At 36.9% G+C, this 11,348-nt stretch overlaps 1 protein-coding gene across 1 annotated transcript; it reads left to right on the top strand.

Moving 5' to 3' along the window:
• Window positions 1-273: 273 nt before the first annotated feature.
• On the top strand, window positions 274-1,451 carry LOC114360913 (serine protease snake). The gene has a single exon (XM_028315777.1). It carries the CDS (start codon window positions 316-318, stop codon window positions 1,216-1,218), a length of 903 nt encoding a protein of 300 aa, XP_028171578.1. The 5' UTR covers window positions 274-315; the 3' UTR covers window positions 1,219-1,451.
• Window positions 1,452-11,348: the final 9,897 nt, after the last annotated feature.

The following is an 11,348-nucleotide window of genomic DNA, read 5'->3' as shown; positions in this document are numbered from 1 at the left end:
AGCTGGACAAAGGCCAGGTAAAACTAATTAAAAGGTATGTTTTGACAGCCGCGGGAAATTTTGAAGAACGCAAGTAATTACGATAAAACCAAACACGATTAAAACTGAAGCTGTGCATTATTTAATTAAAACGCCTCTTAATCAGCCATTAATAAGCACAGCAACACCAAACACTAAATTACATCGACTTAAGCAGGTCCGATTCGTCACGTCAAGATTACTGAATGCCTGAGCGCATTAAAATCGTTTAAGCGAATCAGTTGCGTCGGGGCCGCGTGCGCGGGCGCACAGAAACATAGCTATGCAGCCTTGAATATGCTTTGCGCACTTCTCCTCATAACTTGGCTGAAATCTACCCATTCCATTGGAGAAAAAGCACACCAAGCATGCAGGAACTATGGACAGAGCATGCTGGAATGCCACAACGTTCTCTTCCCGATGTCACGAGTGAGAGTTCCCATAGACTTTCTCCTATACCCTCATATGGTGTTGATAGGATTTCGACACAACATCAACGACATACCCGCTTGGAAGTGCGGAGGGACGTTAATCAGTGAGAAATGGGTGCTGACAGCAGCACATTGCAGAGAAGATCCGAACAGTGGAAAAGCCAGCATCATGAGAGTTGGAACTGCTACGTTCGAGTTTGATGAAATCGACGAAATGGCTCAGGAAAGAGACGTTGCTGAGATCATCTGCCATCCTGAATACAAACCACCGTCGAAATACAACGATATTGCCCTAATGAGGGCCGAACCGAACTTCATTCTAAGCAGAGACATAAGAATTGCTTGTCTAGAAACCCGAAATGATGTCAAATACAAGCGTTTAACAGCGATTGGGTTTGGCGTGACCATGTCTGGTGGTAGATCTGGAAGTCAGACGCTGATGAAGGTGGACGTGGATATCGTTGACAATGTCACCTGTAATATGACCATGAGGTTCATGATAAAAAGGAAGATTCTGGCTCAGGGGATAGTGGAAGACCAGCTGTGTGCGGGAGACTACGAGAATGGGGGCAGAGACACCTGTCAAGGGGATTCAGGGGGACCTTTGCAGGTGATGGAGGATAGAGCTGATTGTGTTAAGACTTTCCCCCTCCACAAAGTGGTGGGTGTGACGTCATTTGGAAGGGATTGTGGGAGGAAAATGGCGCCGGGAGTGTATACGAGAGTGTCGAGGTACATCGAGTGGATCGAACAAATCGCGTGGCCATAGGAAATGGATATATTTTAGTGTTAAGGCAGTAGACTAGGTACATAGTTACAGAAATAAATTGTGTCTAATATTCGCTGGATTTTATGCGTGTAATAAAAAATAGTTTTTCCTTATCAGTGAAAACAGTATACGGAATTTATTACTTTTTAACTCTTAGATGATATTATTGTGAATGTAAATACGAGTATTTTGGCTGTGTATAATTTGTGCTGTCATCATCATCGTCATCATAATTTCAGTCACACGACGTCCTCGACAGGACAGGCGCTGGATGCAGGCCGCTACCAACCGTGCGACGTGGAAGTCATTGGGGGAGGCCTATGTTCAGCAGTGGACGTCCTGTGACTGAAATAATTTGTGCTGTCAAGTAATTAAACTATATTTAGATTAACTTACTCTATTATTTTTCCATGCCACCGCTTGATTTAAAAAAACATACCTGTAACAAAAAAGTTGATATTAATAAATGGAAAATGTATTTAAGCGATTGTGTTCTAGCATAAATATATTTTATGGAAATAATCAAACCTTACAAGTTATAAAAGGTGCTTTGTGTAAATAACTATAACAGTGTGGAGGTATGACTAAAGAAAACATGTAAAGATTAGATTAATAAAATCCATCCATCCATACCAATATTATAAATACGAAAATCTGTCTGTTCACGCTTAAACGCCAGAATCGATTTAAATGAAATTGGTAGGTAGGTATAGTTGGGTGTCTCAGGAAAGGATATAGAGAGGATAGTTTTTATCCTAGCTTTTGAAAGGGAAACGTGCGGGATAAAGTCTTAGGCTGAGTTTCACCATCTTACGTTCACAAACGTCAAAAATCTGACAAACTCCAAACAAAAACACCGGTTATCGGTAAAGTTACGGTTAAAGTCAGCTTTACTGTAGTAAGTAGATTTTATTATTTAGACCGCTTTTTTTTAAGTTAATTAAATATGGAAAGGTATCAAAACAATACTAATCTTCCAAATTGACTCGATACATTGTTTCGCAACACCCAGCAGCTTTGCATGTTCAGCAGAATTCTTATTACGTAACATTGCGTCGGCAATTCAAAGATCCGAGATTATCCCTCTCAGTACAACATGTGTTAGATACATATCTCCCTAACTTGCGTTTTCTTCGCGGCCTTTACACGGCACGACATTTATTTGATAAAAAAAATCTGTGTAAACAAAATACACAGAGCACAGACTCAAAAATTGTAAACATTCGAATTTTGAATCGCGTTTGGACTTTATAGCCTCACGCCCGTATTAACAAACGATGCTTGCTTAAGTGAAGCAGCAAATCGACCGCACAGCGTTAAATAGAGCTCTGTGATTGGTTCTTGTGTCACCTTGTGCGTCCACACGCACTGTGGGACCTCATAGTAATGTTTGTGAATACGGGCGTCAGTTTCATTACCTTAACTTTTACCGTAACCGGTGTTTTTGTATGGACTTTGACTGACTTTTGACGGTTTGTACAATTAAAGTAAAATGGTGCAATGCACCCCAGGATTACTGGTTCGGAATTCTACTCAAGCTGTGCAAATTAGAATTTGGAATGTTTCAAATAAGTCTTTAGGTCCTTCTTCTACGGTTCGATTCCCAGTGGCGGCAGAATTTCTGCTCAGTTTGATTGGTAGTAGGACTTGTTCTGATCCACTTGGTTAACTACCACCATCTTAACTAAGTCTGTGGCCATAACAAAACCATTAACAGCTTTCAGCATTACAGTTGTTTCGGAAGTTTAAGAAAGATAGCCAGTTCCTCTGTAGTACAGGATTCGAAGTGAAGCTCGCTTCTACCTTTGACCTGATCATTACTTTCCATCTGGTGAGACGCTGGTATGGACGCATGAATGAAAAAGTCAATCAACTTCCCTCCAGTGCAAGATGACAGATGACAAACAAAAAAATTCTTACGATCGTCGGTGTATTTAGCGATCGTGCCGTGTAAATCCGTTCCGCCAACTAAATCCCCGGCTTAGAGGATGATGCCAGGTATTTTCGCATCTACCATACTTATCTGGCGAATCTCACTGTTTATACTAAGGAGATTCCGTACACAATCCCTGTGAAGGTCCCTGGACATAATTGTAGGCATCGCGGCAATTACTTAGAGCCTTTCATTTAACTATGTGAATGCGAAAGTAACTCTGTCTGTCTGTCACGCTTTCACGTCTGTACCGATATTGATGAAAGGCATAGAGATAGTTTGAGTCCCGGGATAGGACATAGGATAGTTTTTATACCGGTTTTTGAAATAGGGATACGCGATAAAGTTTTTCTGTGCTAGACAAATATTTTACGCGGGCGAAGCCGCGGGCGGAAAAGCTAGTCGTGAATTATTTTCCTTCAGTGAAAGAAGAAATATTATCTTTGTAAATAACTAATATTGTCTGTTACCTTTTACTGTATTTATTTCAGTCAAGAGCCGTAACTACGCCATTTTGAAAATTATCAAAAAATTGCATAAGTGTGCGTAAATTACTTTTTCTTTAATATTTAGTGGGTTACATTTAACAGTTGGTAGTTTGCTATGTAAATTATTTTGGTTTGATTTTTGTGTCCACAGTTCTATATTTAAACCTATTCTATTCTATTTTGAGAAATATTTACGCAAACTTGCAGGCATTTTAACGACTTCAATGTTCATAGTACGAGAAGTTTCAAGCCTGATAAAAGTACTTAATTAAAAATGTTATCAGAGCTGATAAGAAGTGATTGGAAACCATGTAAGCTACTTAATTATTTATGAGTCATTTGACTTGTTTGAATAACTCATACTTTACAAATCTAGAGGTTTGTAACTAATTTGTTCGTTCGTTGGTTCGTTCGTTTCAGCCGAAAGACGTCCACTGCTGGACAAAGGCCTCCCCCAAGGATTTCCACAAAGACCGGTCCTGCGCCGCTCGCATCCAGGTACCTCCCGCGACCTTTACCAGATCGTCGGTCCACCTAGTGGGAGGCCTGCCCACGCTACGTCTTCCGGCTCGTGGTCGCCACTCAAGAACTTTCATGCCCCAGCGGCCATCAAATCTTCGAGCTATGTGCCCCGCCCACTGCCACTTGATTTTAGCGATTCTGCGGGCTTTGTCAGTCACCCTGGTTCTACTACAACTAATTTGTATTAACGATTTACTAGAGATGTAGGTATTCAGGATTGGACGTACAGTTGGGCACAAGCTAAGTACTGTGACATAATGCTTTTTTATGCATAATTGGTGCTATTTGATCAGAAATCAATTATTGTCCCCATTGGGAATCGATGCAGGAACTTCCAGGTCTTAAGACAGACGGTCTAATCGTGATAAAATTGCTTTTTAAAAGCAGAAATAAGTAAATTTTATTTCGTATTTTAATTTTGTTTTAACTAGACCACAGAGGCAGTGGAATTGGCGCCAATCGCAAGCCTTCGCAAAATGTCTACTTGTAGAAAATGAACCTTAGCGAAATGCCTTTTTCTTAGAAATTCACTTTCGCAAAATGACACTTTTGCAGAAAATCCCTTTTCTTTCGCTAAATGCCCTTTTAATTTCAGCATCTCATATTTTTCCTTACTGGTATAAAAGTCGCCTTTTTTACTTTGCAATTATGTTTTAAATAGCATTATACTGAGAAAAAGCGAAGATGGCCATCAAGAGAAAACGACTGAAATGTAGTTTTTAAGTAAAAAGTTTCTAAATTATTGTAACTAGTAATATCATACTTATTATTATTCTGTGGTAATACCACCTATCTCAGACCCACAAGTCTTGCGTTTGATTCCCAGTGGGGTCTACATTCGGAATAATATTCTTAAAAACAAAATAATAGGATCAAGTTTAGATGAAACTTGAATTAGACCCAGGGAAAACTTGGGATAGTTTTCATCGCGTTTTTGGAAGATGGACAGGCATTCCATGAAGACTTCTATGCAAACCAAAATTCGAACGTACAAAGCCGCGGGCGAAACCTAGCAAGCTTTTACCTAACACTAAAAAACTCAAAGAATACTTCTACATCTCTCTAAGGGTTTGTGGGATACAGTTGAAAATTGCCAATTTATGGTCGCCCTTGAACCTTTGGTTTCTAGGGAATTCTTTGTTTTAGAAGTTATGAAATAAATATGATTTGATATCTATAGAACATTTTAAAGTAAATTCCAAAGCCAGAAAGTTCAGTGTGATTATACTTTTTTGTAGAGTGATTATAATAATAAGATAATGTCCGACCCAAATTGACTTTTAAATCGAGGGAGTCCAACTTTTTCACCTTTCTAGCAATCATTTAGAATTTATTTCTTAATAAGCATCTGTCTAAAATGTTTTTCTTGTTTCAAATAAACAAGTTAATAGAAATTAAATATTTCAAACAAAAATAGGTTCAATTCCCGCCTTAAGCAGTTCGATTGTTTCAAGTTATTTATAATTGAAAAAAAAATTCAATGAACACCAAAAAAATAAACAAAAAAAATTAACACGTTCACGGCCACACAATTATAATTGAATATAAGCAAAATTGGAATGCCTATAACTCCGAAGATAAACTAATGAAATAACTCGGCTTGATCATCTGGCTATTGTCAGCATTGAGATACCAGTACCACTGGTCTGGAGAAATGCTGGTGGCAGACTTCGTTACGCATCAAGCAAAAAAATGGTGGAAAAGCAACCTTATGAACGTGTGACGTCAGATGTAGATCATGAGCTGGCTAGATGAGCGTTTATACAACCCATTGTACGATGTCGTGGGTCCGATTCCCGCCTTAGGCAGTTTAATTTATTAAGTTGTTTACTTATTTAAAATTTCGTTGTACGAATTTTGTAAGAGACGTTTGGACACAGATTTGGTAATACATGCCTCTACAGGGTGTTAGGTAAATGGGTATATGAGCCGACACTAGCCCATGTTAACATGGGCATATAAATGGTATGGTGAAGTCAGAAAATTGATATCTTCATTTTAATTATTTTAATTTTCATACAAATCGGATTTTATAAAATTTATTTTGTATGAAAATTTAATATAATTTGTATAAAAGGGATAGAACCTTTACATCATATCCAAATGCCCACCATTTTGTTTTTTAATTTTCCGCGACATGTAAGTGAAATACAATGAGCAATATGAGCATCCTAAAATAAATAAATACACAGTGTCACGTTCCCGAGATAATTATTTGGAGGTAGAGATCGTCTTAAGAGAAAAATTAAATTAAAAAAACTTCTGTGTTACGTTAATTTTCAAAGAAAAATCACTAACTCAGAAGGCACATAGTATTGATTCTTGACTTAGCACACATTTTCTACCGACATACACATTCGAATAGAGTATGTAAAGTAAATAACTTGAATTATTATAATATTAGTAGAAAATCTACGATTTTTCGAAAATCTAAAATATAGAAAACTACGAATAAGTCTTAAAAATATCCCACTTTTCTTAGTAAGGGCGACCATAACGAACGAAAGTGTCAGTGGAATCAAACTTTTTCAATCATCTGGCGGTTGGCTCCCGATGTCACTCCCCGACGCGAATTTATTACTTTTCAATATTTCCGACGTTTAAGAGCTGGAATGTTGTAATTTAAATTTTGCTTTTACAGATCTTGGTTGTAAAAGTGAGTTTTAAAGAACTAGTTCAGGTCAAGAAGTGCAAACGACAGCTTTTCAAAAAACTATTAGCTTTTAAAGAAGTTTAATAGTTCCCGAAGCAATACATAGTAAGTTTAGGGCCAGTTTTTTTATCCGTACCAGTAGTTAAAATAACAAACTGTCCAATTTTGTTACCAATGGTCAAATATTATTAACAAAATGTAGTAATTGTTAAAAATTGTACTAAACGTTGCACCATCTTACTTTAACTTCAACAAACGTCAAAAATCTGTTAAACCAGGTGCGAATGCGATCAAATACCTGCCGTGTCTTGCATAAAAAAATCTCCATACAAAAAACACCGGTTATTGTTAAAGTTGCGGGTAAAGTTAGATGGTGCAACCCAGCCTTACTTATCATCGTTCAGATATTTAACCACTTATCATTTCAAAATTTGGGCCTAAGTTTCATTGAAATCGTTTAAGTTATTTAGTAATAAACCCCTGATAGATAAACTTACTAGCACCTCTAAATTCGTATTAAATTCAAGTTCTAGCTAGAACCAATAATAACGTCTAATTTACTCCATAATCAAGAGCAACTAAAGCCCACTCAAGTACTGCATAAATGCAGTCTCTCATACCCATCAATGAATGAATATCAGCCCTGAATGGCAAGCAGGGCCAAAGATCAACAAAAGGCCAGAGCGACCACTCGAAAGATACCCCACTTGCGGGCTGTCAAAAGGTCAATAACCTAAAACAACAGCCGCTGGAATATGCAAATTTAACTAAATACTGAAACAGCATTAGATTGCGGAGGAATGGAGAGGGTCACTTGATTAAGTTTCATGCCTACATAATTTAGCAGATCTTTAGTTGGCTTCAAGTTTAACTTTAAAACTATAAGTTTAACTTTTACACATTTTAATGCTTAATGAAATACGGTACCGCTAAGAGTAAAATTTAATAAAATTAAATTAAGGCTGAGTTGCACCACCAAAATTTTGTACCGGTGTATTTTATATGGAGTTTGACAGATTTTTTTACTTTTGTCAAAGTTAGAATAAGATGGTCATAGGAGAAAGAAAGAAGGGCCTCAAATTTTAATTACTAGATTTGACTCATATAAACAAGCAGGGCAAGCTAAAACCGTTTAAAAAAAAATAATTTTAACAATATCTGGATACTAAGTTATTTACTAGATTACTAGTCATGAGCTATTATCGGAATAATATTTGAATTAAGAAAAATTGTTGAATTAAACTTTTGATTTTTTTTTTCATGGAAGCTTCCTTTCCAAAACGTTTAATAACAAATGAAAGTAATGGACCATCTATTCCACTATATCATCTATGCCCACATTATGTGCGTATGGTAATCGCAGCGAAATCAGGGGTGCTAATATTAGGTTAAGATAGGACAGAATGCGTCGCGGCCTAATGAGATACTACAGCATATATAAATATGTAAATACGTCTGTCCGTGTGAGAACAAAAGGGTGTTTGCATAACAACGCAGTTGAGGATGCATTTTGCTGGGTGTATGTTAAATTTTTAATTCTATTTTAAGAAACGCGCAAGTTTAATGGTGTTCACGCTATTATCTCCATGTTTATGTGGACAATAAAATCTTAGGAGATTTTCAGAGGTTTCTTTACAATCCAGATTCTGAACCTCAAAGGTTTTTTTTATAATCCGGTTAACCCCTCATGGTAAGCTAAATTAAATATGCTTGTGTTACGAGTGTGTTAACTACAATAGTCCAACGGGCGACGAAGTTCGAAGTTCGAATTCAATACTATGCAAAAATTGTCCTATAAATTAATAGCCTAAAATCAATCAAAATCAAAAATATTTATTCAGTTTAGACTACAAGTGGCACTTATGCGAAACACTAAACTATCAGTGCGTGGTTCTATCAAAGCCTGTAAACATTACAGAAGCGACACTTTTCAATTAATTCTGCCTACAAAAAGCCATCGAGTGCAAAACAATTTAGCGGAGTGCGCATTACGCGTCAGACGTAAGCCTCAGCCCTGAATGGCGGGAGGCTAGGGCTGTCACTTGTCACGTTTTGAATACATTTATTTTTTTGTTCCATTATTTTGGTTGAGTATTGAATTCAACACTTATCTTATTCTGTAAAAAGATGAGGGAAATGAATCTCTACCAATCCGTTAGCGGATCCATAAGTTTTGAGCCTTCCCAGAAACAACGGAAATAACTAGAAAAAATTCAATTGATACGCTGCAATATCATTTTAATACATTTCTGGAGACAGACCCATTAAGTGTGAAAATAAACAAGCAAATACAGAATTTATCATCATTATTCATAAGCTCTAAAGAGCACAAGTCAGCCATGGCCTATCTTGAGGTCATCGGTCCATTGATTCCATTGCCAAGATGGGGTCACTACTCGAGTACCTTTTGTTCCACAAACGGTCAGCCCACTTCAAACTACTTTACAGAATATTTTTCAAGGCGAGAGTGAATAGACACTTACAGGGCAGATATGTACCATCTTAGACTGCATCTTACATGACATCAAGTGCAATTGCAGTCAAATACCTGCCTTGTTCTGCATAAAAAATCTTTTTTCTCTTATGTGCCAGCCCTGCGCATCGTAAAATGCACAATCCCTATAATAGGCGGCGATCGGATAACAATCGGATTAATCCAGACTCACGCGCCGATAAATGCACTATTAATTTGCTACACACTGTACGGCCACTAAAAATAGGCAGGAGTGGTTAAATTAACCCCTGGTAACTTACAAAAAAATTACGTTGAGCTTACAAAAAAAAAACTAACGAACGCTGTGCTCTATCGTTGGTCAACGATCATTGAAAACGTTGTGATAGGGATAGAGACATGCGATTTTTGGTTTTACAAAAGTAATATGATAGAGAATAATAAAAAGTAATAAAAACCACATGTTATAGGGGCATTTCTTAGAGAAATTTATCAAATAACCAAAAAAAATACGAATTTTTAAGCAGATTTTTTTTCAAAAAGTATTATTTTTTATTATTTGTTGGCATTTTATGGGTATTTCTTTTATTTTTTATTATCGCCTATTATTTAGCATTATTACTGTTTTTATCAGCATATACCACTTATTTTAAAAGTTATTACGTTTTCTTTACAATAAGTAATTGGAAGAAAAAAATTCTATAAAATTTTAAAAAAAAATCTCAAAAAAATTTTGACCTCTTTTTTATCGATAAAAATAGGTCTAGTTTCATATATTTTCATATGTACACTTTAACGTGACTCACACTGTAGAACAAAGTCACTTTCCTATCAGTCCTTATTTGTATGCTTGGATCTTTAAAAATACGCAAAGGATTTTGATGCGGTTTTTTTAATAGATAGTGATTCAAGAGGAAGGTTTTTAAGTTTAATACATGTACCTGTGTGAAGCAGGGGCGGGTCGCTAGAGGCACTAGAGGGCTATAAATTACAACGATCTATGAAAAACTACAAGCAAAAAAAGCTAATCTGCAATATGTGTATCTGATATTCTGATATCCATGACATCCATGTCAACCATTTCAATTTCAATATTTATGAACAAAGCCAAATATCGCGACGCACAGACGGCAGCACGTCAGACTATTTATATTTATTGAAAAATCGTCTTTATTACAATGGGATAAGACTCCACTACGTTCAGCTTGATATGCTGTCGTTCGTACAAAAATGCGAGTTTAAACCGAATACGATCTGAGCCATTTATGCCGCAACTTTCCGAATGTTTTGCGATTAGGCTGGGCGAGCACTTGCGACGATTAGGAACTTCTGCATAAGCATCCATACTTCTTCTCCATTTGGTTCCTAATAAGGTTAGCGTACTATCCCTATAGTGTCGACACAAAACCTTTGTCACCTGTCATCCGCTTTGCAATTGAGGGAAGTCGAACCTTAATTTCGAACTCCTCCGATGTTCTTCTGATTAATTTTGTTGCGATTACAATGACAGTTTAACTTTCCCCCGGGACAAACTTGACCTTCATTGGTTGGGTTTTTATGGCGGTCAAGCTGTAGATCCTGGCTACACAGGAGTTGCAGTGGTGGGAACGAGAGGTGGCACTAACCGTTTCGCTAACTCTTTTATAGTGCGAACAGCTGGGGACTGAAAAATATAAACCGAACCTCTTCAAGGCGAGAATGAATAGGCACTTACAGGGCAGGTATATACCATCCTAGATTGTATCTTAGTTAACATCAGGTGTGATTGTTTTGCATTAAAAAATCTAGTTAGTTGAAGTAGATTTTTTAGGTTAGATTATTCAATCCACTAGTTTTCCTCAATATAATTCCGACCACCAGACAAGCACCGCTTTATTGCCTTTATGCATCCCACGCCCCTGGAGTTTTGACGAACAGTTACCGTCAATTATGCATAGGATTTCCGTTTTATTATGTCAAGTTATTTGACAAACATGTTCTGAATTCTGATGATGCGGTAACTTAAAAATCAATTATTATACGTTAAACGTTTTTCCTGCCACCTGCGCGGGAGGATCTTGTTTATAATAAAAATATTAATTG

Source organism: Ostrinia furnacalis, unplaced genomic scaffold (assembly GCF_004193835.3).
Source record: "Ostrinia furnacalis isolate ACB-3 unplaced genomic scaffold, ASM419383v2 OfSCF5255, whole genome shotgun sequence".
Lineage (NCBI taxonomy): Eukaryota > Metazoa > Arthropoda > Insecta > Lepidoptera > Crambidae > Ostrinia > Ostrinia furnacalis.
Note: the sequence above shows the minus strand (reverse complement) of the source record. Positions and strands in the feature narration are given on the sequence as shown.